Source organism: Geotrypetes seraphini, chromosome 8 (genome assembly GCF_902459505.1).
Source record: "Geotrypetes seraphini chromosome 8, aGeoSer1.1, whole genome shotgun sequence".
Lineage (NCBI taxonomy): Eukaryota > Metazoa > Chordata > Amphibia > Gymnophiona > Dermophiidae > Geotrypetes > Geotrypetes seraphini.
In genome coordinates, this window is record NC_047091.1 from 126,027,140 (window position 1) to 126,054,733 (window position 27,594).

A 27,594-nucleotide genomic window follows, 5' to 3' on the forward strand; every position below is an offset into this window, starting at 1 on the left:
TTACAACTCATTCAAAACACTGCCAAAATCATTATAAACTCAAAAAACTTTGACCACGTTATCCCACTACTAAAAAAAGCACACTGGCTCCCCATCCCTCACCGAATAACATATAAACTTGCTCTACTAACATTTAAAACACAGCAAACAAACAAGCCCGCCTTCATAGACAGACTTTAATCCCTTATGATCCTCCAAGAACTCTTAGATATGCCTCTCAACATACTCTCCATGTTCCCTCCTTAAAAACAATAGGCACCCATCGAGCTTCCATCTTCTCAGTCACAGCACCTATGACTTGGAACTCCCTTCCAATACATATTAGAACAGAACAAAATATAGACAAATTCAAGGGAAGCTTAAAATGCTTCCTTTTTAAAGACGCCTATGAGTAACCTATTCAATTCCGTTACTATGACATCTTTCTACTCACCTTCATGTTTTCTCCTCCTTCTTGTTTTTCCATCATTGTTTTCTTTCCTTTCATCATTGTAGTTCTCCCTCCTTACCTAATGTTTCATAATGCGTACCCTAGACTAGTTTGCCTTTTTGTTATTGGATGTTCGTTGCCCCCATTTTATGTTTTATTTTATTGTACCATGCTTAGAATTTGATTAGTGTTTTATCAAATTTTTAATAAATTATGAAACTATAGTCAGGACTCCTAGACACATTACACCAAAATGGAAGATTAGGTTCTTCCTCGATAATCTTTCTGGTAGATGTGTCTAGGAGTACTGACACCTTGCCCTGTCAGAATTGGCCTGATTACTGCCTCGGACAGAGTGTATGTCCACAACTGGAGATCTCCGGCCTGTCTAATATGAAGAATAAAATATTAAACATAAAAAAGTGATGGAGTCTACTAGAGCTCCATAAATATTAGTGCTGTTTGCAGTATGACAGGTGGGTTGTTCTTTCTTCCTAGGATTACGTTATGTGTTAATTAACTTGGTTCGATTTTGTTTTACAGAGCAGAACAGAATTGTATTATCAGGGATGTTTCCCATACCCCTTCTTCCTATTTCTTATGTTGTAGTGATGATCGATTGCTTTGGTACAAACTGAAAGGGGTACTACAGCCACTGGAGAAGGAGGTGAAACTGAAGAATGTAAATTTCATCCTTCTGCAGTACAACTTGCAAGTATAGGGAAATCACCTATAGTTAGGACTCCTAGATACATCTATCAGAAAGAAGATTATTGAGGTAAGAGCCTAATCTTCCATTCTGTGCAAATAGAATTGAGAATTACATTTAAATTTGGGTGTTTTTGTTATAAAACTCTTTGGTTTAATTCCAATTTACATCTCTGAGCATTTCCTCTTTGCAAATGGTAGACGCTTTGTTCGTGAAATTAGATTTTTTGCGTTTCCTGTGGTTAGGGGTTGCCGATTGAAAAGATTTTTCAGTCGAAGTTTGGCTTACAAAGCTGCCCTTTGGGATAAGATCTTTGGTAAGTTGATCTCCAATTCTCAATCTTACATTAACTTCAGGAAATTATTTAAAACTCATTACGAAGAATTCTTAGTATCTCAACTGTTATATTTCCATTTTTTTCTCATTGAGTTCTCTTTCTTGTAAACCACACTGAGCTGTGAGGTTGAAGTGGTATATAAGATTACTGTTATGATATGTTAATTAACCATCAGGTCCTCCAGAAACTAGCTAGTCGTCAACTTCTCCTAGAAGCAATACATAAAAATTGGGCTAAATTACATAATAATATATTTAAACTTCACAGCATTCATTTACTAGTGATGTCATATTGATGCACATGTGTTGTAACAAATTTCTGTAAAATTCTAGAAAACCATATGTTAAAAATATTTATATAATTTTTGTGATCAGCATCCAGAAATCTATAAGAAACACCCGATCTCATTATGGAAACAAAGATCATGTAGTGCATTGGTATTTTTATAGAGAAAATTGTAAGTCCCATTAACCATTAACTGTGGCTTTTCCTGTGACTTCCATTTTCATCTAACAACTGCAAGCAGGTGCACAATCAAAGAGGGGATGTGGTTATTTCCTACTTTTTGTGACTCTGCCAGGTACTTGTGACCTAGACTGGCCACTGTTGGGAAAAGGATATTGGGCTAGATGAACCTTTAGTCTGACCCAGTAGGGCAACTCTTATGTTCTTATGATATAAATTTCTGTTTCTTTTAATATAACTCTAAATATTAAATAATTGCCTATGAAGCAGTACATATCTCAGTTCATTGTATGACCCACTCTGATTTCCACTCCTCTGTTGTGCCAAAGGACAATGTATATTGTGTCCTGGTCTCTCTGTAAAGCTGATATATGTGACAGAAGACATGAGACTGTGTGTTTGACCTTTTGCAGGAGCTCAGGATGTCAGGCTCTCTTGCATCGTATGACCAGCTCGTGAGGCAAGTGGAAGCGCTTAAGAAAGAGAATTCTCATCTCCGCAGGGAACTGGAGGACAACTCCAACCACCTATCCAAGCTAGAAAATGAAACTTCTGATATGAAGGTTAGAAGATGCACTACTGCAAGGTCTCTGTCTCAGTGACAGATTTTGGCTTTTGGCACCCATAGGCACTGTTGGCCCAGTCCCTTAATAAACTTCCTTCGCTGTTACATTCTATTCTTTTCCCCTACCCCAGGCTCCAATCAAATCTGAGCTCACTGTTAGACCTGAGATTCCATTTACCAATCTCGCAGAACTTGCTTTCTTCCAGTTCCATTATGTTCTCCTATTCCAGACCACAGATCCTATCACTTAACCTATATGCCCAAAGAGATCTCAGATACCTTTGTTTTTAGTCTCTCTTAGCTCTCATACATCTCAAATTCCATTGTCCTCGCTGCCTACCTCTCATTGCACTCTCCTTTCATAAACCTCAGATTTGATCCCTTAATTTCCCTGCAGACTGAAATTCCATTTACCATCTCTCATTCTTTTCTCTCCTTCTTCCCATTTTCAATACACCTATGCCATAGCTGCAGGAGGGAAGCCAGACAGCAGTTCTTCATCCCCGTTAGCCAGATGGATGGAGGGAAGTGGCTGTTCATCCTTGTGGGCCACCTCAGGGGTGGGGGCAGGGTTAGTTCTTCCATGGCTTTAGTGTTGCTGCATCAGGAGCTGTAGTGCTATGCTGGGGGAAGTATGCCATGTAGTTGTACCAGAACCTAAGCAAACAGTGTGTTGTGCAGCTCACCCAGCTGGAGTCCGTGCACTCAGTGGTGTACCTGGGGCTTTGGCATCTCCCACTCCTTCCATGCCCTTCTTCCTCCCTGTACCTCTTTAATGTCACTGAAGTGAGCAGCAGCTCCAACTTGCTGCCCAAGCTGGCCTTTGCTCTTCCTCTGATGTCATTTCCTGGTCTCATGACCAAGAAATGATTTCAGAGGAAGAGCTGAGGCTGGCGAAAGCAAAGAGTTTGAATGTGCTGCTCATGCTAGTGAAGAGTTAGAGATATGGTAGGGAAGGGAAGGAGCCGTGACGTGATGTGAAGGTGATGTGAAGTGGGGAGTGGGGGAGGAGGAGAGGTGCTGGTGCCCCAACCAAGATGGTGCTTGCACTTCCCATGCAGTGTAGGAACCGCTCTGACTCGGTGATGTAGCTAGGGAGGTTGGCACCTGAGGTGGTGGTGTCCTGCATCACCTCACCATATGCCTCCCTGCCACTTGAGTGAGCTCCCCTGCCCCTTGCTGCTTGATCACCCCCGTGTACTTCTTGAAATGTTCACTGGCACAAGCAGCATCTTTCACCTGCCGCTCGCGCCAGCCTTAGCTCCCTTATGACATCACGTCCTGGTCCTGCGACAAGGAAGTGACGTCAGAAGGGAGTCGAGGCCAGCACAAACAGCAGGTGGAAGATGCTCTCGCAACAGCAAACATTTCAGGAGGTAGTTGGGGAGGAGCAGAGGAGCCGGTGCCTCTGCGAAGATGGTGCCTGGGGCGGTGTGTGTCTCCCCCTTACTTCAGCACTGCACTGACTGAAACTGCTTGAGCCACACAGGATTCCTGCACTTACTCAGCACACCTCTACCCCAATTCTCATCATAGAAGGTCCACTTTCCTCCGTCCCTTCAATTTTGTGGCGATGACCTAAGTGATTCTTTCTGCACTACTGTTCAAAGTAGGGGCAGCAATGATTCTTATTTGGCCACAGTGGGTTGTATGGGGAGGTGGCAGCTACTCTTTTCTCTTTTTCCTCATGGTTATAGGGAGCAGAGCAGAAAACATTGGAAATGCCAAAATATCTAATCTCTATACTACTCTCAAATTTTTGCCGCCCTGGAGTCTGGTTCTCTGTCAGGGCTGGTTAGGGTCATGAATTTGATAAATCGCCTTTCTGTGGTACAACCAAAGCAGTGTACATTTATTATATACTGTACAACTACTTTTCCCATCTCTAGTGGACTCATGGTCTAAGTTTGTTACTACACAGTATGTGCATTTGTCCCTTTCCAGGAGGTCCTGAAGCATTTGCAGGGTAAACTGGATCAGGAAACTGGGGTCATGGTCTCCTCTGGCCAGACAGTTGTCCTCGACCAACTGAAGGGTAAGAAAATTCAGAAGAAGAGATTGTTGACCACAGTATCTGACCTTAGTTAGTTCCTCTAACTTTGGCCATTACAAGACGACTGGCTCTTGGCACTGCTTTTATTTCTTACTCTTGAACAGTCTTATCTCTCTGCAGCTTGCCTGACACACGTGTAGATTGAGTTATGTATACAGGCGTTGATATTCAAAAGGGTTTAACTGGGCAGGAGAGGCTTCTGACTGGTTAAACCCCACTGAGCTGGCCAGCCACTGATATGTAGTGGCACTGAACCGGGTAGTGCTATTGAATATCTCTGATAACCAGCCATTCCCTAAGCGGGTAGGCTAGGGGCAGTCTGGGGAAGAAGCCAGAACGTAGCCAGTTAGCAAAGATATTGGGGCCCCTATTCAGACCATGGGAGTTAGCTGGGCTGACTCCTGCGGTCAGCACTGAGCCCCGACATTTAATATCCAGTCTATTTATGGCTGCTGAAAACTTAGCCGGCTAAACTGATTTTAAGCACTGACTGGCTGTTTTATAGCGGCCAAAGATAGATCAGCTATTTAACTGGCCTAATTTGGCTGCTAAAATTAGCCAGCTAGTGCTTGGAATGGCGCGGATAGCCAACTAAGTTGAGTGACATAGCCAGCTATTTGTTAGCTGCTAAACACGAATATTCAGTGGCCAACTTGCGCCGAACATTAGCACTTAGCTGGCTTAGCGCTATATAAGTGGCCAGGAACTGTTCCTGGCTGGTTAAATAGAGCAACACGAGTTGTGTTTTGGTCTACAGGCCTGCATCAGGAGTCAAACTAAATAAAAATAACAAAAAAAACACATTTAAAAAAAACTACATCCATCCATAAATATACAAATGTAGAAACTACTAATGAAAGCATATAATAAAAATTTCTGCTTTAAAACGATGTATGGACAAAAAACAAAGGAATTATCTGCTTAATAAAAATATATGTAAGACCTTCAAATGGGGAAATATAGTAGACACTAGTGTTTAAGCCCGTTACATTAACGGGTGCTAGTAAAGCCTCCTTCCCTCACATGTCCCCTATTTTCAGCCCCAGCTCCAAACCCATTTTTACCCCTCCCCCCACAGTCCAACAGCACCTCTTCCCTGCTCCCCCGGTTACTCTTCCCTGCTTCCCCGGTCATCAGCACCTCTTCCCTGCTCCCCTGGTCCCTCTTCCCTGCTTCCCCAGTCAGCAGCACCTCTTCCCTGCTCCCCCGGTTCCTCTTCCCTGCTTCCCCGGTCAGCAGCACCTCTTCCCTGCTGCCCCGGTTCCTCTTCCCTGCTTCCCCGGTCAGCAGCACTTCTTCCCTGCTCCCCCGGTTCCTCTTCCCTGCTTCCCCGGTCAGCAGCACCTCTTCCCTGCTCCCCCGGTTCCTCTTCCCTGCTTCCCCGGTCAGCAGCACCTCTTCCCTGCTCCACCGGTCAGCAGCACCTCTTCCCTGCTCCCCCGGTTCCTCTTCCCTGCTTCCCCGGTCAGCAGCACCTCTTCCCTGCTCCTCCGGTCAGCAGCACATCTTCCCTGCTCTCCCGGTTCCTCTTCCCTGCTTCCCCGGTCAGCACCTCTTTCCTGCTCTCTCGGTTCCTCTTCCCTGCTTCCCAGGTCAGCAGCACCTCTTCCTTGCTTCCCTGGTCCCTCTTCCCTGCTTCCCCGGTCAGCAGCACCTCTTCCCTGCTCCTCCGGTCAGCAGCACATCTTCCCTGCTCTCCCGGTTCCTCTTCCCTGCTTCCCCGGTCAGCACCTCTTCCCTGCTCCCCTGGTCCCTCTTCCCTGCTTCCCCAGTCAGCAGCACCTCTTCCCTGCTCCCCCGGTTCCTCTTCCCTGCTTCCCCGGTCAGCAGCACCTCTTCCCTGCTGCCCCGGTTCCTCTTCCCTGCTTCCCCGGTCAGCAGCACTTCTTCCCTGCTCCCCCGGTTCCTCTTCCCTGCTTCCCCGGTCAGCAGCACCTCTTCCCTGCTCCCCCGGTTCCTCTTCCCTGCTTCCCCGGTCAGCAGCACCTCTTCCCTGCTCCACCGGTCAGCAGCACCTCTTCCCTGCTCCCCCGGTTCCTCTTCCCTGCTTCCCCGGTCAGCAGCACCTCTTCCCTGCTCCTCCAGTCAGCAGCACATCTTCCCTGCTCTCCCGGTTCCTCTTCCCTGCTTCCCCGGTCAGCACCTCTTTCCTGCTCTCTCGGTTCCTCTTCCCTGCTTCCCAGGTCAGCAGCACCTCTTCCTTGCTTCCCTGGTCCCTCTTCCCTGCTCCCCCGATCAGCAGCACCCCTTACCTGCTCCCCCGGTCCAGCATGTAGCCTTGTGAGCATCGCGGCCGGCTTTTGCGAACCTCGCAGGCCGCTCTGCACTTCGGTTGCACGTTCCCTCTGATGCGATCGCGTACGTCAGAGGAAACATTCTACTGAGGTGCTGTGTGGCCTGCGAAGTTTGGTACAGCCAGCTACGATCCTCAAGGAAACAGCGCTCGACCCTCTGCTGCGCTTTGGGGAGAGTCTTCAGCGGCTCGAAGCCCTCCTCCCAGCAGTTGCCGCCAGCGCCGCTCCACATCAAGCCCCCGAATAAGGCCAAGGAGGGAAATCGGGGCGGCCAGGACACAGGCAGGGAGAGTTGGTGAGTGAGGGCAGGAGGAGGAGAGTGGCCAGAGTGTTCCCTGCCGCCGTGTTCTAAAATAGAATCTGGCCAGGGATCAGAAAACACGGCGGCAGGGAACACGAAACCCTAAGTGCGCATGCGCGCTTAGGGTTTTATTATATAGGATACAAAGACCTACTATTCTGATGTATCAATACAAAGACATGAATGTATTGAAGGTCATGTGATACAAATGGCAACTCTGAATAAATGAATTAAAATATAGGTTGATATGAATATATGACAATATGAATATGAAACAATAAATAATACAGAGAAGGTTGTCAATATACAACAGGATTTATAAGTGCAAACAAACCAAGTAAAATTATATGCAAATAGAGTGTGAAAAAGTCATCTGAAATGCTGAAACCTCAAATAACTTAGGAAACACACATAATCAAAAATATAAAATAGGGTCAAGAAAAAAGTGCTGGGGAAATGAATAATGGTGTTCAAAGTGATTTAACTAGCCAGAAGTGGCTCCTGGCTGGTTAAATCATCTGTTTATGGCTCACCGCTCACCTGAGGGGGCTCCGAAGCTTGCTTGCAGGCTGTCCTTCTTTCAGTTTCAGGCAGGTTTGGGCCCCCTCTGATGGTGGGTTCTGGGCAATTGCTGGCCCTGACCACTCATTTTCAGCAGCTTGTGACCACTTAGTGCTGCTAAAAATAACCAGTTAGGGCCAAACTGAAAACCATCTAATTTGGGGCATACCAGGGGTAAAGTCAGGACTTGGCCAGTTAAGGGCAACCAAGGTAACTGCATAAATAGGACAGCATAAGAGTCAGTCCTGTCTGTATGAGATGCCCTTAACAGGCTATCCAGTAGCCAGCTCTGCAAACCAGGAAATTCAGTGCAGACCCTGGACATGACCCAGCATTGGATTTATGGCCATAAATGTTGTACAACTAGCAATTTATTAAGGTCAAAACAAAATAATTAATAAATATATGAAAAAATATGTTTTGTAAAATCTAGTTATTAGTAAGGAAACATCCAGGTCATGTATACCAAAAACAAAGCTGACAACACATAAACCAAAAATTGAAGCGGAGAAAAAATAAACCTCAATTGAGGGAGGTTGGGACTACACAAGTACCCAACCATCCACACATCATCACGGGTTTATAAAAAAACTCCGTAAACATATATATGAGTAACTGCTTCACTCGTTTCCATTCATACAAAATCTTATTTTAGTCACTTTTTTTCTTCTTTTTTTCTCCAAAGTCTTTTTTGTGTATAAACGTCAGTGTATAGTAATACAGGCCAGAATCCCAAACTTAACTGAATTAATTAGCAAGGGCTACAGCTTAATTGCATTAGTGTAAGAGTTCTTAAAGGTATGGAGCACACAGTCAAAAATAATACAGAAAAAATACACTCATCTGAAACAGGCTTTTCACCAAAGGCTTCCAACTCATACTCCCGACAGAAAAGACTTTCTGTTTCGCCCGACAAGAGCTACTTCAGGGGAAAAAAGCCATCTTCTGCTGTCTCCATGCTTCTTACAATTTGTTGATAGTAAAGCCGACTCCTCTCAAGCAGGTACTGGGACTGTGAGACGTGCCCGGCTCGAACAAAAAACGAACCGGGCGTCATGACGTCATCCACTACGTGATGCGTGATAGGCTAAACACAAGCACTACTATTAAACTTCCAAATGGTCATAAAATAAAACCTTCAAAGAAAGTTCATAACTCCAGAGAGATTTCAGGAGAATGGCTACCATTCATAAGTGGAATTCAAAAGAATGGTTGCCATTCATAAGTGGTATTCAAAAGAATGGTTGCCATTCATAAGTGGTATTCAAGCCCAACGGCTCCAAAGTTTGCAAACGATTGATCCACTGTTGTTCCTTCTGCCATAACACTCTTCTACTGTCACCTCTTCTCTGGGTAGGGGGCAATTTCTCAATTACCCAACATTTTAAATTTTCAAACTTATGACCCAATTGTGTACAATGAGCAACTATAGGAGCTGTTAATTTTCGAGTATTCAAACAGCTCTTATGTTCTGTGATTCTAACAGTTAACGTACGTGATGTTTGGCCGATATAAAGTAAATCACATGGGCATTGAATAACATAAACTATGTTTGTGGACTGACATGAAGACGAATGATATAAACCAAAACTTCTGCCATCAGTTGGATTAATGAATCTCGAAATGGTCATCATTATATCACAATTTGAGCAATGGCCACAAGGTCTGTGACCATAAACCATATTTAAATCTTCTTCTGTAAATTTTTCTTTAGAAGTATGACATAACCAGTCACTTAGATTTTTATTTCTTAATTGAGAAAAAATATATTTTTGAAAGACCTTTGTGAAATTGCCTTAAAAAATAATTATTTCATCTTCAATGGGGAATTTTTTAAGCAAGAAATATAAGAAACATCTCCCTCTATTAAAAACTCTTCCCTGTTTTACTAACAAGCGATTTATTTTTACTCAATTAAGAAATAAAAATCTAAGTGACTGGTTATGTCATACCTCTAAAGAAAAATTTACAGAAGAAGATTTAAATATGGTTTATGGTCACAGACCTTGTGGCCATTGCTCAAATTGTGATATAATGATGACCATTTCGAGATTCATTAATCCAACTGATGGCAGAAGTTTTGGTTTATATCATTCGTCTTCATGTCAGTCCACAAACATAGTTTATGTTATTCAATGCCCATGTGATTTACTTTATATCGGCCAAACATCACGTACGTTAACTGTTAGAATCACAGAACATAAGAGCTGTTTGAATACTCGAAAATTAACAGCTCCTATAGTTGCTCATTGTACACAATTGGGTCATAAGTTTGAAAATTTAAAATGTTGGGTAATTGAGAAATTGCCCCCTACCCAGAGAAGAGGTGACAGTAGAAGAGTGTTATGGCAGAAGGAACAACAGTGGATCAATCGTTTGCAAACTTTGGAGCCGTTGGGCTTGAATACCACTTATGAATGGCAACCATTCTTTTGAATTCCACTTATGAATGGTAGCCATTCTCCTGAAATCTCTCTGGAGTTATGAACTTTCTTTGAAGGTTTTATTTTATGACCATTTGGAAGTTTAATAGTAGTGCTTGTGTTTAGCCTATCACGCATCACGTAGTGGATGACGTCATGACGCCCGGTTCGTTTTTTGTTCGAGCCGGGCGCATCTCATAGTCCCAGTACCTGCTTGAGAGGAGTCGGCTTTACTATCAACAAATTGTAAGAAGCATGGAGACAGCAGAAGATGGCTTTTTTCCCCTGAAGTAGCCCTTGTCGGGCGAAACAGAAAGTCTTTTCTGTCGGGAGTATGAGTTGGAAGCCTTTGGTGAAAAGCCTGTTTCAGATGAGTGTATTTTTTCTGTATTATTTTTGACTGTGTGCTCCATACCTTTAAGAACTCTTACACTAATGCAATTAAGCTGTAGCCCTTGCTAATTAATTCAGTTAAGTTTGGGATTCTGGCCTGTATTACTATACACTGACGTTTATACACAAAAAAGACTTTGGAGAAAAAAAGAAGAAAAAAAGTGACTAAAATAACATTTTGTATGAATGGAAACGAGTGAAGCAGTTACTCATATATATGTTTACGGAGTTTTTTTTGTAAACCCGTGATGATGTGTGGATGGTTGGGTACTTGTGTATTCCCAACCTCCCTCAATTGAGGTTTATTTTTTCTCCGCTTCAATTTTTGGTTTATGTGTTGTCAGCTTTGTTTTTGGTATACATGACCTGGATGTTTCCCTACTAATAACTAGATTTTACAAAACATATTTTTTCATAAATGTTGTTGGTCATCAGCAAACTGCTGAGTGCCTCTGACTGAATATTGACTCCCAAATTATTATTAAACCTAGGATACAGCTCTGAGGTGGGAGGAACAGAATTCCACAGAGCAGGACCCAAATTTGCAAAAGATGTTTGAGTTGATTTCAGTCAAAAGAGCCACAGAAAGGACAGTGACAGAAAGTTGCCTAGAGAACATAAGAGGAAAGGGATTGGGACTTGTACTGCCTTTTGTAGTTTTACAACCACACTCAAATCAGTGTACATACAAGTACAGTGGTACCTTGGATTACGAGCATAATCCGTTCCAGGAGCATGCTCGTAATCCAAAATGCTCGTTTATCAAAACAAAGTTCCCCATAGAAAATAGTGGCAACAGCAATGATTCGTTCTAGAACCCGGGGTCTATACCTGTCAAGTGCCGGGTGCTGCAGCGCCATCTCCTCCGTCTGCCTCCTCCATCGGTCATCTGAAGAAGAACCCCACAGTGCCGCTTCGGGGGGGGGGGGATGCCAGCTGCCGGAGAACCTCACAATGCCTTCAGAGGAATGCCTCCTCCATCCGCCGGCCAGCCCTCCACGTCGGATGCCCCTCGCATGCTGGAGAGCTCCCACCCGCACACCGCGCACGACAAGCACAACGCCGATGATTGACGCTGTGTGCATCACACGCAACGCACAGGTGGGACAGCACCCGGCCGCGCAGGCCCAGGCTGGCCGGAAGATGGAAGAGAAATCCCCTGTAAGTGCTCGTTGATCGGGGCAGTGCTCGGTTTGCGAGTCAAAAGTTTGCTGAGTGTTTTGCTCGTCTTGCAAAACACTCGCAAACCGAGTTACTCGCAAACCGAGGTACCACTGTACTTCAAATATTTTCTCCTACTTTCGCATCGTGCTCACAATCTATCTAATGTACCCGGGGCAGTGAAAGATTAAGGGCAAGATTCTCAAACATCTGCGTAAAAAAAGCAATGGTCTGCTAACGCAGCCGTTGTGATAGCGAATTTTAAAAAAACAAGACATTCTCCAAAAATCTTGCATGCAAATGATGTCGAAGGACAGTGGGGAAGATTCGCCAGACAGCAGGGCAGATTTGCTCAATTTACATGCATCGAGTCACTGACCGGCACATGCGCAGAATATACAAGGAAAGAGGCGTGAATGTGCACATGTCACTGGAAAGCAATGCAATGCAATCAACATGGGCGTTGTTTGAGCATAGAATATGATTACATCATATGCGCGCGACACAAATCTTGCACAAAATACGAGCGGTTCAGTAATGCTTCGAAGCTACTGGAATTTGAATTCTGGAATCGCGGAACAAATCCCGGAATGCTTTGTGAATCTTCCCTGCCATAAAGCATCAGTGGTGTCACATAAACTATAAGCAGTGTGTCAATCATAGGCAGACAAGAGCTGTTGGACGAATGGGAGGGGAGGGGAGAAGCAATGTCAACTTTTATCAATTGCGCATGAAACATGCCCTGCCTTTCTCTACAAACACTAATATAATTCAGGTAAATCTTGTCATTGGTTTTTATGTAAATTTTAATCATGACACACAGTCAGAAACACATAAGACAAGGGTATCATACACGCGCTCAAGAAGAAAAGTTGGCTTTAAACAAGCGCGCATGAAACATGCCTGTTTCTCCACAAAACTCAAAAGACGCGAGATTTTATTACCCTCCGCTTATTTATATAATAATAAAACCCTAAGTGCGCATGCGCACTCCCACTTGCGTGTTCCGTGATCAGTAAGTCCCTGGCAGGTAGGAGTGCGCATGCGCGTCTAGGGTTCTGTTTTCCAGTACACAATGGTGCCCTCGACCCTGCCCTGATCCCCTCAGAAGCTCCCATATAATCGTCGTTGTCCCCCCGCCGCACCCGAACCCCCGTTGACCCTCCCACCGCGAGACGACCACAAACCTCAAGCCTCCAGCAAGGTCCACAGCACTCCAAACACGCTGCCTCATAGCCATCCACCACCCCGATTTCCTTTGACGCGTCCATGATGACATCATCAGAGACGCGGCAGAGGAAATCAGGGCAGCAGAAGGCCGCGAAGCAGCGCGCCCATAGCGCTGCGGATGCTGCCGGAGCTGGGAGGCCCGTCAGTCGACTCACAATGGGAGGGTCAGTGGGGTCGGCTGCACGGTGGCGGTAGTGGGTGGGGGGAGAAGATGGAAACATGCTTCTCAAGGGTTATAATGCAAAGGGGGATGGGAGGGAGGCAGGCAGGCAGGCAGGCTGGCTTCAGAGGGTTTGGGTGGGACAAAGTCATAGGAAGGAGGCACTGGGGGCCACTAAGGACATAGGAAGGGGCACTGAGGGTACTAAGGACATAGGAGGCACTGAGGGCACTATAGACACAGGACAAAGACACTGGGGGCACTAAGGACACAGGAAGGAGACAATGGGGCACTAAGGACACATGATGGAGGCACTGGGGGCAATAAGTACATGGGAAAGAGGCACTGGAGGCACTAAGGACATAGGAAGGAGGCACTGGGGGCACTAAGGACATAGGAAGGAGGCACTGAGGGCACTAAGGACATAAGATGGGACACTATGGACATAGGAAGGGGGCCACAGAGAGACAGGCAGGCATGGCGTAACAGAGAATACAGGCAGGCAGGGGGCCAGGGAGACAGAGACAGAAAGAAAGACAGACAGACAGGGGTCCAGAGAGAGACACAGATAGAAAGAATGACAGACAGACAGCGTTCAAGAAGAGAGAGAGAGAGACAAAGAAAAAAACCCCAGACAGACAGACATCTACTCTAGCATCCATTAATGTAACGGGCTTAAACACTAGTAAAATACATAAATACACATTTTTTTTCATTAGCCACAGTCAAAACACAAGTGCTGACACTGTAATAGCACCCCCAGACCAGTCACTACTTTTTGTCGCCAAAATCTGATGCCACTCTTCGAAAATGCCTTAGCAATTTTTCAGAATCCACTGGAGGGCTCATTTTTCAATGTTAAATAGCACATTTGCATGCCATTGTCGGAGACTGCTAGAAACCTTGCAAAAGACAGAGATAATCCGTTTTGATAATCCATCGCTAAAATGCGTGCAGGCTAAACTGCCAGAAAACAGTTTAGCGACCGTGTTAAAGTTTTGAGAATCTTGTCCTAAGTGACTTGTCCAGGGTCACAGAGAGTAATATGGGATTTGAACTCACAACCTTAGAGTACAGAAGCTATAGCCCTAATCATTACACCATACTCTCCTACCTAAGAATAGCCATGCTGGGCCAGACCATTGGTCCATCTAGCCCAGTATCCTCTCTCCACAGTGGGCAATCTAGGACATAAGTACCTGGCAGAAACTCAAATAACAGATCTGGGTGATCATGTTTAGCCAGGTAAATCTACCTAGTTAAAAACAAGCCATGCTAACTGGCTTAATGTACGTGATTAAAAATAGGGATGGGCTATTTGCGATGAAATAATGTTTGCCAATAAGAGGTGCAGTCTTCTTAAAGAGTTTGCTATAAGTGCAGAGGGCACACTTTTCTTAAAGAGTGCACATTTTTCCTGATAGTGCATGCATGTAATATGGTTTGCACATGTATGCGCATACAGGAAAAAAATACACTCTTTAAGAAAAGTGTGCCTTCTTTACACATAGTGGCAGCAGTTAATAAATCCTTGGTGGGGGGACAACTCCCTATGGGGCGTAAGGAATCTACAGTTACCCCAACACTAAAGAAAAAGGATTGGATGTTGAGAATTTGAAACATTTTCGTCCTATTTCTGTTGTACCTTTCTTGGGTAAGGTGATTGAGAAAGTAGTGTTAAACCAACTGAATGACTACATATTGCAAAATAAAAATGCCACTGAAGGGCACCCATAGAGCCAGTTCTGTAATGGCGTAAGCAGTGGCGTAGTAAGGGAGAGGGGTGTGGGGTGGTCCGCCCTGGGCACTATCTTGGTGGGGGGTGCCAGCACCTTTCCTCTTCTATGCCCCTCCCCCCTATCGTGTGTACTCTCCTTCCCTTCCCCCATATCTCTTTAACGTTCTTGGTGCAAGCAGCAACCCCATCCTGCTTCTTATGCCAGCGTCGGCTCTTCCTCTGATGTCACTTCCTGGACCAGTGCCTAGGAAGTGATGTCAGAGGAAGAGCTGCCGCTGGCGCAAGTGGCAGATTGTGGTTGTTGCTTGCGCCAGGAATGTTAAAGAGATATGGGAGAAGGGAAGGGGAGCACACATGATATTGGGGGGAGGGAGCAGGGAAGGACTGGGAGGGGGCGGAGAAGAGGAAGGGTGCCAGCGCCCATGGTGGACCACCCCTCCCCCTTACTATGCCACTGCTTACGCCATTACCGAAGTCCTGCTTGCGCCAGGAACATTAAAGAGGTACGGGGGAAGGGAATGCGCATGTGGCTGGAGAGGGCGGGGAAGGAGCGGATGGGGTGGGGTTGAAGAAGAGAGTGGGGGAGGGGCACCTGTCACCCTCGCTATGCTACTGTGCATAAGGATGTACTTAAGCCATTATTAAATGTTAACACAAAGTTGCATTGGCACGCCAAAAATTACACACTCCTGTGGGGTAAAGACCTGGAACGATTACTTAAGCATGCTAATACTTATGGAGAATTCAGGAGTCACCTAAAAACATATCTGTTCCTGGAGTACTTAGGCAGCTGATTTGTACAATCTTTCCCACTTTAATTGATCTCTAGAGCCGCTATTCACTAGTTTTACTTGTCAGTTCTACTCAATTTGTAGCATTTCTAATCATTCTAAATCGCATAGAACTTCACGGTCCTGCAGTATATAAACTGTTATTATTATTATTATGACATGCCCATGTTCTGCCTACATGGACACCCCCCACCCCCCAACAATTGTTTATTAAGTAATCTAGGTGCACTGTTTATAAAATAGTGCCTAGTAGTAATGCATCTAACTGTCAGTTTGTAGTGCCAATGATGCATGTAAGTGCTACTATTCTCTAAGCCAGTGGTTCCCAACCCTGTCCTGAAGGACCACCAGGCCAATCGGGTTTTCAGGCTAGCCCTAATGAATATGCATGAAAGAGATTTGCATATAACGGAAGTGACAGGCAGGCAAATCTGCTCCATGCATATTCATTAGGGCTAGCCTGAAAACCCGATTGGCCTGGTGGTCCTCCAGGAAAGGGTTGGGAACCACTGCTCTAAGCTATCTAAACATCAGCTTATAGAATTGCCTTTAGTGTTCATGCCTTTGAAAGAATTAATTTTTTCTGGAGCTAAAAAAAGAGAAACTGAAAAAAATGGCACATTTAAAAATGGCCCTAGTTAAAATCATAAGCTAAACAAATTAGATGTCTAAAAAGGGGGTCAGGGCAGGGAAGTAGGCCAGAGTGGGCCAGGCTCAAGCCCCACTTTGGAGTCAGACACATCCAGTCAGCAGCAGTGACAAAAGTCAATGAGAGGAGAATTAAGTGGTGTCAGCAGTGGCATTGCTTAATGCCCACCTATGTTAACCAGAGACTGTATCCAAAAAAACAGTCCTAATTATGCTACCAGCAGGGGAGTTCAAGGGGCATATTTTTATATCTAATTGCTTAGTGTAATATGCAGCCTGGTAACCCCAGCCACACAAATGGCAGGTATAATCCTAAGCAAAAGCATAGAGGAGTTAATCTGCTCGTTTTGCCCAGACGTCAGGTACAACTCTAGCCACCATGCTGACAGACTGGATGGACTGTGCTAATCTTTTTTTGCTGCCTGTAACTACATTGACTGTAGATGAATATCCATTCAAAGACATTGGGTAAATTTATCCATTCATCTTATTCCTCTTTCCATTTATGAAAATTGACACCATAATGTTGTTGCCTCATTGAAGGGCCAGTTCCAATTTAACTGGAAGTCCAAAATAGCAGAAGAAAACTGCAAGGCTAAATCCCCTTTCCCTTATCCAAATGACTGCATTGTTTACAAATGGAGATGCTAGGGGGGTTTTCTGGTGTATATATTTTTAATGTACCTTTGTCTCTGCTTCTTGTAGCTATTCCAATGGACATTACAAATCTGTATGATCTTAAGTGTCCCATTTCCACCTTGGGCCAGGGCTCTGAAACGCCTTCCAGGCTGGGATGGCCACCGGAAGGAAGCCCAGCGCACTCTGCCGCTCTCCAGAAGAAAGGCAGCCTAGGAGACCTAAGCAAATCAACCTTAAAACATCTGGATGAGCTGGACAAAGAGAGGTACAAACAGCCAGAGAAGTGCCTTATTCAATCCAGCCTCAAAGCCCATCTTTTTGAGGCTGCTTTGAAATCTTAGCTCCTCCTCTGCCCATTTAATACCTATGTTGTTTTAATTGTTCCCATCATAAATGAAACTCCATTGATTGTAAGCCCTGTCAAGCAAAAACTTTTATGTGTACAGTGCCATGTACATCTGGCACTGTACACATTTACTCCATTTGACTCCAGATAAAGGAGTACGGATTGAGACATCCGGGTTTTACTTCCATTTGTTTCAATAGAAGTAAAGCCCAGATGTCTCTATCTATCCTCCTTACTTCCATTGCTTTCAGTAGAAGTAAAACCCGGATGTCTTAATCCGTCCTCCTTTTTCTGGAGCCATATGGTAACCCTAATCTAGTGGCACTTTAGAAAGAATAATAATGCCTCAGAAAAGAGAGGTTACACACATACAGTGTGTTTTATGTAGTTGAATTTTGTGGTTAACCATTACCATTATGTGTTAATAAGATTATATTGTGTGTGTGTATATGAAAAATGAATGGAAAAAATGATGTTATAATTAGTATTATTATGGGGGCGGGGTCTGGGGCGGAGATTGGGCGGGGTCTGGCCCACAACTTAGCCTGTGTTTTGGATTTCAGCCCCTTAATATGATTGAGTTTGACACCCCTGCTCTAGGGGGTAATGTCTCCCAATGGATTAGTTTTGTACACTATTACACTGTGCACATGGATGACTTTATTTTCATTTTGAGACTTAGACAGTATTTTGTGGAGATTTTTTATGCCAAAGAGAATATGAGACAGCCTTTGAATGATGCTATCATGTTGGCTTTGAGGCTTTTTTTTCTCCATTGTGTATATTAAAATACACTAAGTCTCAAGTGAGGTGCCGTCCATTTGACACGATATAACAATAAGTTTGGTTTTGTAGTTATTTTGAGTTTTGTACATACCATGACAGCAATGAACCTCACTCAAAACTGGTATGTGGCATATATCAATCTACCTAGCTATGATTAGAAAGCAGGTGTGTTATTTGTACATAGAGTTCATGTAGGGTTACTATATGGCTCCAGGAGGACGGACTCAGACATCCTGTTTTATTTCCATTGCTTTCAATGAAGTAAAACCTGGATGTCTCAATCCGTCCTTTTAATGGAGCCATATGGTAACCCTAGTTCATAGAAACATTCAAGAAGTGCTTATTTGGCCTCTGAGAGGTATCAAATCAACATGCATCAGACACACAAGAACTGATCATATTTCAGAAAGACACTCGGGGAGGGGTAGGTGTGAAGAGACCCAGGAAAATATTCCTTCACAGAGTGGACTTTTGTCTCCTCTAGTTGGCCAAACAGTAACGGAACTCAAGAGATAAACTTAGAAGATCCCTTGTGAAGGATAAGATAGAGATAAACTATACCTAAGGCACTGTTCCTATAATAAAAAACATTGACTAGATGGGTCTTATAATAGCAATAGGAATTGGGTTAGGAGTCTGTCTTATTTAAAAGAATCCACACTTCTCTCCAGCAAGAGCAGAGGCAAAGGCAAGAGGCAATAAGGAGAAAATGAGGGCTGACTTTGTATCAGGAAGCTGCAAGTCCTCAGAAAACAATCAGATCAGTGACAGTAGATTGGTGATAGCTAGGTACTATCCAATATGGCCACAGGGTCCAGGCAGGCCAGTCATTTGGGCCTCAGTGTAATTTATTTCTTCAAAACCAGAATATCAAGACAAATAAATCAAATTGTAACTTTGCCAACTGTTGTAATGGGACATGGGTGTTGGAGAGAGAGGACTGGGTATAGGATCTTGTATGATTACCTCCAATGGATGGTAGAGAATAAAGAGTTAGGGTTACCAGACTTCCGGATTTTCGGAAGACATGTCCAGGCATCCAGACGGCTTTTCAAAACCCGACACTTTGTCCAAGATTTGAAAAGCTTCCACCTCGGGATCGTTGGGGGCAAGGCTAGAGTGGAATGGGGCGTGACTTGGGCATAACAGGATGGGTTTAGATGAAATTGGGCGGGCCTGGGGGCGGGGTTATGGTTCCGGATTTTACAGGAGTAAAATCTGGCAACCCTAATAAGGAGCTATATCCTTGCAGTGTAGACAGAAGTAACTGGGCTAACAGGTCTTCTTCTGAGCTCAGCACTATATATCTTTTACTAGGAACATAAGTGTTATAACTTTTAAAGCTGTGAAAGGTTTCACAATCTGGTCCATGATACCTGTTCCCTCAGATGTGAGGCAGATGTAATCCAAACGCTTTCATTTCCTTTAGATGCTTCCTTTTGAGTGAGATTGACAAGGAAGAGAAAGCAAAACTCTGGTACTACAGCCAGTTGCAGAAACTATCCAAGCGCCGGGAGCAGCTCCCTCAGGCTGAAACTGTGAGTAGAGTGTGGTGGAGGGGAGGGATCGTGAAGCCTAAAGAATCCTTCTGTGCTGCTCACATCTGATAGAAGCATGTATGTGCACAAAAATATCAACCAGGGCACCTAAAAGTGTGTTCCAGAGCAGGGGCGTAGCCATCCCTATTTTGGGGAGGGCCTAGGGATGAACTTGGGGGTACTAAATTTCCTTTCATCCCCTCTTCCATGTACATTAAAAAAATGTTACACTTACTGGTGGGGTGGCCAAAGCCTCACCAGCCAAAGAAATTATCTTCCTCAGCTGCTTCCTTCCTCCTCATTCTGCTGTAGTAAAGAGAAAGTCAACAACATGCCTCCAGCCACGACATAGGGACCCCTCAAGCATACTCAGTTCACTCAAGAACTGAGCATGTGCAAGGAATCCTGGCATCGGAGGCTGGAGGCACGTCGTCAACTTTCTCTGTACTGCAGCAGCACAAGGAAGAGGGGAGCAGCTTGGGCAACATCCCCACCATCCATTTAATAGGTGCTGCAGGTTTGGAGGGGACCTGATCCCAAAGCAGGAGTCCAGATCCCCGAGGTCGCTCCATTGCTATGCCACTGTTCCAGAGGTAAATTTCCAGCATGTACAAAGAAAATATGAGCTCTTTGGGGAAAACAGGATAGAAAATGAATTAAGTAACTAAACAACTAACCCTCCCCAATTTAACAAAACTGCGCTAGCATTTTTAGCCCTGGTTGAGGCGGTAACAGCTCCATCGATCCTAGGATTTCTATGAGCATCAGAGCTGTTACCACTGTGGTGGCATTAAAAACCGTGCTATGGTTTTGTAAAAAAGGGAGGGGGGAGTTTAAATAAATAAATATCTATTTAAAGATATATATCCACATGCTGCTGTGGAATCTGTGCACATATCCATATAAAGTTGTACCTATTTCTGCAATGGCCTTTACATAGTAACATAGTAACCTAGTAGATGACGGCAGATAAAGACCCAAATAGTCCATTTAGTCTGCCCAACCTGATTCAATCTAAAAATTTGTTGGGTTGTTTGTTGTTTTTTTTCCCTTCATCTTCTTAGCTATTTCTGGACAAGAATCCAAAGCTCTGCCCAGTAATGTTCTTAGGTTCCAACTACTGAAGTCTCCGTCAAAGCTCACTCCAGTCCATCTACACCCTCCCAGCCATTGAAGCCCTCCCCAACCCATCCTCCACCAAACGGCCATATACAGACACAGACCGTGCAAGTCTGCCCAGTTCTGGCCTTAGTTCTTCAATACAAGCGGTTTTTAGTGCAGGCCAGCATGCTGGATGCTCTGCGCTGCTCCCGATGCTCATTGGAACTCTGAATGTCGGGAGCAGTGCAGAACATTCAGCGCGCTGCCCTGCACTAGAAACTGCTATTGCGGTTTTGTAAAAGGGGGATTAAGAATAAAATGGGCTTCTTAGCATTTAGCTTGTACTAATCGTTGGCACATCTTAGTAAAAAGTGCCCTTTGATCGTTTGCTGCTAAGAAGATAGTGCAGACAGATTATTTGGAAAGGCACAATACGGTTATGGCGATATTCACTGGAACATCTGTAAGATATACAGTATAACAGCTGGAAAATCCTGGTAGGATCATAACAAAGAGAAGGTAGCTGAGAATGAAGAAGCTAAGTGCTCTAGGATTCAAACGGATAAGCACCAGGCGCATAATATGTCAGATGCAACTGTGGTAAAAAAAAAAAAAAAAAAGAAGAATAAATTGAGACTCTCTGATATTTGTGATATCTTAGCTTGTAATGGTTGTGTTAAATTTTGAATATTTGTTTTCATATTGTGTGAATGTTGGTTAGATTTTTTTATAGTAATTTGTTCTTTGCCTTTCCCTAGTGCATAGATGTTTATGCAATGATCCCATGATCATTGCATTTTTGCCTTATAAACTACCATGATAGGTTTTTTAATACTGGGAATGGCAGTATAGTAAATTTTTATATAGAGAAGTAAACTAAAATTGACATGTCAATGCCAGGTGACAGTAGAATCATAGAAAAGCAACTCAACAACCAAACAAAATAGGAAGATTTACAAACTGAAACTGTGAAGGAAAAAGGGCCAATAGCAAATGACACCTTGTGTGCAATCCCCAACGCCTGGATCACCACCTAAACACATTAGTTGCCCATAAAATTTTCAGCCATCAGCCACAAAAAAGGCGTCATCTATACAGTGGCGTACCTAGGGTATGTGGCACCCGGGGCCCATCATTTTTTGACACTCCCCCCCCCCCCCATGTAAAAAAATTTTTTTTTTTTTTTTGCAATAACCATGAAATGGAATAAATGGTCAGAATAGAAACAGGCAGTGAAAATTTTCTTTTATTGAACCTCATATATGTAACCATTATTCCAAACATAACATAACATAAATTATGTCTGAATTGTCATGACATGAGAAGTACATATGGAGTAGTTGCAGGTGATGCTTGGGACAGTTCTGATTGTGTTAGTTCGGTTTTATGTGTTTTTTGAATAGAAGGGTTTTTATTTCTTTTTGAAGGTTTTGCAGTCTGTGGTTGATATCAATTGGTTGTAGAGTTGGGGGTCGAGTGTTGCAGCTCGAATGGCTAGGAGGTTGTCGAACAGTTTTTTTCTTTTGACGTTTTTGGTTGGAGGGTGTGTGAATGGTGCACAAGTTCTCCTATGTCTGTTTGAAGTGGATTGTATTATTTAGCTGAAGAAATTAGTTACCCCCCCATTCCACACACATTAATTCTCTTCCATTTTTGTTCCCATTATAAAAAACACTGATAAGTTCCCAGAAAAAAAATACATTAAAATAAGAAGTGAAAACAAAGGCCCCTACAGATGAGAACATAACATAAGAATAGCCAAACTGGGTCAGACCAATGGTCCATCATGCCCAGTAGCCCATTCTCATGGTAGCCAATCCAGGACACTAATACCTGGTCAAAACCCAAAGAGTAGCAACATTCCATGCTACCGATCCAGGGCAAGCAGACACTTCCCCCATGTCTTAATAACAGATTATGGACTTTTCCTCCAGGAATTTGTCCAAATCTTTCTTAAAACCAGCTACACTATCTGCTTTTACCATAACTTCTGGCCACTTCATTTTTAAGTTTAGATCTTTCCTTTCAAACAGAGACCTTGCTAGATGTCAAATACAGCACAAGGTAACTTCACATGGACTTAGCTGTGCAGGAAATGTGAATCTCCTCATACACCCACCATATAGTGCAAAAATGTGCAAAGGTCTGTTTTTTTCTTTCAATCACTACATAGCCTAATGCCACACAAGCAGCGCTGTTACAAACATATTCTGTAGGTCAATGCTAAGGATAACAAAGTTTCCTTCCTTGGACCAGAAGGAGATAAACCACTGGAAGAGATCCCAAAACAACACCCAAAGACCCACTCAGTGTGTGAATCAGTTGAGTGGAGTGGACTAACTGGGGGGTGGAAATGGGCCCGGAGTTTGCTCAGCAGAATTTCCCAGACCACCTCTTCCTCTCAACACATTGACACGCTGCCACCATCACCACTAGGAACACCTCACTGGGTAGGCCAGCTATGCTATAAACTTTATAAAACACATTATTATATTTTCTTATAAAGCACATATTTTAACTGACCTCTCTGACATCCTCAGCCTTTCCATTCACAAAAATAGAAGGAAGAAAAGTTCCCATTTCCTGCTGTCTCATGTCCCTGGCCTATACAATATTTTTTTTCTGCAGACCCTTCAAAAGTCTGACCAAATCCTCGTTTCACTTGCATTATAAAGTACTGAGGATGCCATCTCTCCCCAATCCCAGGTCCTAAAGTCTAAGACAGTAGCGCAAACTAATGCTGCCAGATACAGGAAAAAAAAATTTTGATTCGATTCAGCCCTATTGAATTGGTTTTTCAATTCGATTTTCCTGCCCAGTTGGGTGATTTTTTTCAAAACTCCTGGTGGGTTTTATAGCTTTTTCACCCCCTTTGGCTTCTCCTAACCACACTGGCGCTGTGGTGTAAATAAAATAAAGAAACAAAAAGGACTTTTCCTCTTTCTGTTAAATCCTAGCTCATGTTTGCAGTCCAACACCAGCTCTGGCAGGATACACATTTCAAATCTGACATGTTATAATCACAAAACAGAAAATAAAATTAATTTTTCTACCTTTTGTTGTCTGGTTATATTTCAAATCTTGTTGGTCCAAGGCTCTGGTTTTCTTCTGATAACTTGCTTGCCAGGGTCTCCTTCTTTCTGCATGCTAACCATCCATCTGCCAACTCTGTCCTCCCTTTCCATTTCCCTTCCCTTCCCAGGAAGTCTGGTATCTTTCCTTTTTTTCATCTCCCTCCACAGATCCACCTTTTCTTAAATACCCTTTCATCCGGCATCTCTCCCTCCTTCCCCACCATCCCAGAGTCCACCATCTCTCCCTTTCTTTTCCTAATTACCCTCCTATCCAGTATCTCTATCCCTCCTCCACACCATCCCTTGTGTCCAATTTCTCTCCCTTTCTGTTCCTTCCCTCCCTAAATCCCATGGTCCATCATCTCTCTCCCTCTCCTCTATTTTCAGACCCATTATTTCTTCCCCCCCCCCCCAAAGTTTGGCATATGCATGTCTCTTTGAACATCCCCTTCCCTCCGTGTACTTCTAAATCATGGTCCCCCCCCCCCAAAGGCCTGTCCCCCCTTAAAGGTCTGCCTGTCCCACCTTGAAGGCCTGCACCCCCCTTGAAGGCCTGTCCCTTCCCCTTGTAGGCCTGTCCCCCCCTTGAAGGCCTGCCTGCCTGTCCCCCCCTTGAAGGTCTGCACCCCCCGAAGGCCTGCACCCCCCCGAAGGCCTGTCCCCCACTTGAAGGCCTGTCCCACCCCCTTGTAGCTTCTCCCCCCCCTTGTAGGCCTGTCCCCCCTTGAAGGCCTGCCTGCCTGCCTTTCCCCCCTTGAAGGCCTGTCCCCCCCCCCGAAGGCCTGCACTCCCTTGAAGGTCTGCACCCCCCCGAAGGCCTGTCCCCCCCTTGAAGGCCTGTCCCCCCCTTGAAGGCCTGTCCCACCCCCTTGTAGGCCTGTCCCCCCTTTAAGGCCTGCCTGCCTGCCTTTCCCCCCCTTGAAGGCCTGTCTCCCCCTTGAAGGCCTGCACCCCCCTTGAAGGCCTGTCCCCCCCCCCTTGTAGGCCTGTCCCCCCCTTGTAGGCCTGTCCCCCCCCCCTTGTAGGCCTGTCCCCCCCCCTTGAAGGCCTGCCTGCCTCTCCCCCCTTGAAGGCCTGTTCCCCCCCTTGAAGGCCTGCACCCCCTTGAAGGTCTGCACCCCCCCAAAGGCCTACACCCCCCCTGAAGGCCTGCACCCCCCTGAAGGCCTGCCTGCCCCCTTTGAAGGCCTGCACCCCTTGAAGGCCTGCACCCCCCCCCGAAGGCCTGTCCCCCCTTGAAGGCCTGCCTGCCTGCCTGTCACCCCCTCCCCCTTGAAAGCCTGCTTGCCTGCCCGCCCGCCCCACCCTGAAGGCCTGATGCCCCGACCCACCCCGAAGGACCGCTCGCCCCCCTGGCCTCCCCGCACCACCTATAAAGCAGCCGCAGCAGGATCGCGAAGTCAGCGTCAGCGATCCCTCGCTGCTTCCTGCGCCACGGTCCCGCCCCTCCTCTGACGTCAGCGGAGGGGCGGGATCGCGGCGCAGGAAGCAGCGCAGGGATGCTGACGCTGACTTCGCGATCCTGCTGCGGGCTGCTTCACAGGTGGTGCAGGAAGGTCAGTGGGGCGAGCGGTCCTTCGGGGGTGGCGGGGGACTGAACGGCAAGGCCGGGAACACCCCCTTAGGGCTGGCACCCGGGGCGGCCCGCCCCCCCCCGCCCCTCCCTAGGTACGCCACTGCATCTATACTGGAAAACTAGGGAAGTGTCTTCTTTACAAATTTCTGAGCTCTGGAATAATTTTCCTGTACAGTTGCATGATCTGGGCTCTCTCCAATTATTCCGTAAACATCTGAAAACTTGGCTTTTTCAAAACTGTGATCTTCATTTCCTTCTATATTATTCCTATCCCTATTGTATTTTTTAAAATTTTCTGTAAACCATGTCGAGCTCTATTCTTATAGAGAAGATGCGGTATATAAGCTTAAGGTTTAGTTTAGTTTATAAAATGCACACATAAGGCTGGATTCTATAAATGGCACCTGAAAATGGACTTTGGAAAAGATCGGTGCTACGTTCGTCTCCCAGCTATTTAGTTGTGTATGTTACGGAATTATGATAGATCTATAGATTCTTGAATGATAAAGAATAATTTGGGTGGGAGGGTTATTGGTCTGTAAGAATCTTGTAATATTTTAAGTGATGTCTATAGTGTAAATGTTTTATTTATTATTCTTCACTTATTGAAATTATTTTAAAATGAATAAAGATTATTTAAAAAAAAAAATTTTAAAATGTTTGTCTCCCAGTTATTTTTAATATTTTGTACAACGCTTTGTACTTTTGGATAAGCGTTTAATCAAAACTTAAATAAACTATGAAACTATAAAAGGCATACACTCTTTATAAAAGTGCACTTAGCACCTTCCTTCACTCTAAGTTTGGGCACCAGACTTACACCTGCTAAAACCTGGTGTAAATGCTGGCGCCCAAGTAGGGAGCACTGACTTATTATTCAGTAACAACTTTTTGGAAGGTACCTGACATGCCCATTCCCCACTCATGGCCACACCCCCTTTTGAGTTACATGCTATGAGCTATGGGCTTCCGGCATTATAGAATAGTGTGCAGGCAGTCAATAATTGGTTGTTAAGTGTCCAATTATTGCTCATTAACGGCTCATTAGCCAGTTAGGATGCATATACATCTTGGCAGAGTGCCCAAATTTGGCCGCCATATATAGAATACAGAAGATACTTCTCAACACATTCCCCAGGAATGTGCAGTCTTGAAAGTATTTGTATTTCTATGCATGCATTTAGTTCTGCAGTTTTATAAGAGCCCTTTACTGCATAAAAACATGCTTTTCATGTGGAAATTTTGTTAAATTTCCCCCCTTCAGAAATGTATACATTATCTGGACCATTACATATTTCAGTGGCATTAATGTACAGGAGATGAGTCTTTTTCAAATGAAGAAAAATTCCGGAAGACAGGGGAAGTTAAGAGGTGATAAGCTTAGGACTAAAGCAAGAAAATATTTCTTAATAGAAAGGGTGATAGACACATTAAATGGTCTCCTGGTGAAGGTGATGGGGATGAAGACTGTATCTGAATTCAAAATAGCATGGGACAGGCATGTGGGATCTCTTAGAGAGAAGATAAGATAATGGATGGTAGGGAAGGGAAGACTGGATGGGCCATTAGGCCTTTATCTGCTGTAATGTTTCTATAATACTAAATGCAAAGGAGTTATGAAGCTGGTGCCTGCTTTAGAGCACATTACTGTTTTTAGATATCAGCCTTCAGATCAAAGTGATTACGATATCACAAAGATTTGATTGATGATATCACTGATTGATTGGACGAAGCAGTAAAGAGTCATGATAAAGTTGCAGTATGTGTGTGAGGATAATTGCCACCTGCTGTCTGCTCCTGAGATTTCACTTTTCTGACATTCATTCCCTGGTCTCAGTTCTCTCTGCAGATGGATTTGATCCAGCAGCAATTGGAATTTGAAGCTCAGCACATCCACTCTCTGTTGGAGGAAAGGTTTGGGACTACAGATGAAATGGTGCAAAGGGCTCAGGTACATCATAGAATCTGGATTCATGGAAAGTTTCATGCCTCTCTCTCAGGCTCATTCGGGAAGCTGGATTCAGTGTTTGGTTTGGGGGCCAGATCCCATGTAATTTAATAACAGATTATGACTGTTTATCAGATGCATAATCAGGCGAAATTAGATTTTACATGCTAATTTTCTTTCCTTAGTTCCACCAAACAAGTTCAGAACCTATGGATTATATGCCTGCCAACCAGCAGATGGAGATAGAGAACAAAAGCTGCATTTTCAGCCTAAGGGCACCATGCATCTTAGTTCCTCAGTATTTTGAATGACAACAATCAATGGCAC

At 44.5% G+C, this 27,594-nt stretch overlaps 1 protein-coding gene across 1 annotated transcript in view; it reads left to right on the forward strand.

Annotated features, from left to right (window-relative positions):
• Positions 1 to 27,594, forward strand: part of APC2 (APC regulator of WNT signaling pathway 2) — a 95,685-nt gene that overhangs the window by 20,368 nt on the left and 47,723 nt on the right. Inside the window, exons 3-7 of the mRNA XM_033956760.1 lie at positions 2,355 to 2,504; positions 4,451 to 4,541; positions 16,965 to 17,163; positions 19,460 to 19,568; positions 27,157 to 27,270. Of these exons, the coding sequence (XP_033812651.1) occupies positions 2,355 to 2,504; positions 4,451 to 4,541; positions 16,965 to 17,163; positions 19,460 to 19,568; positions 27,157 to 27,270 (663 nt within the window). The remainder of the gene's footprint in view (positions 1 to 2,354; positions 2,505 to 4,450; positions 4,542 to 16,964; positions 17,164 to 19,459; positions 19,569 to 27,156; positions 27,271 to 27,594) is intronic.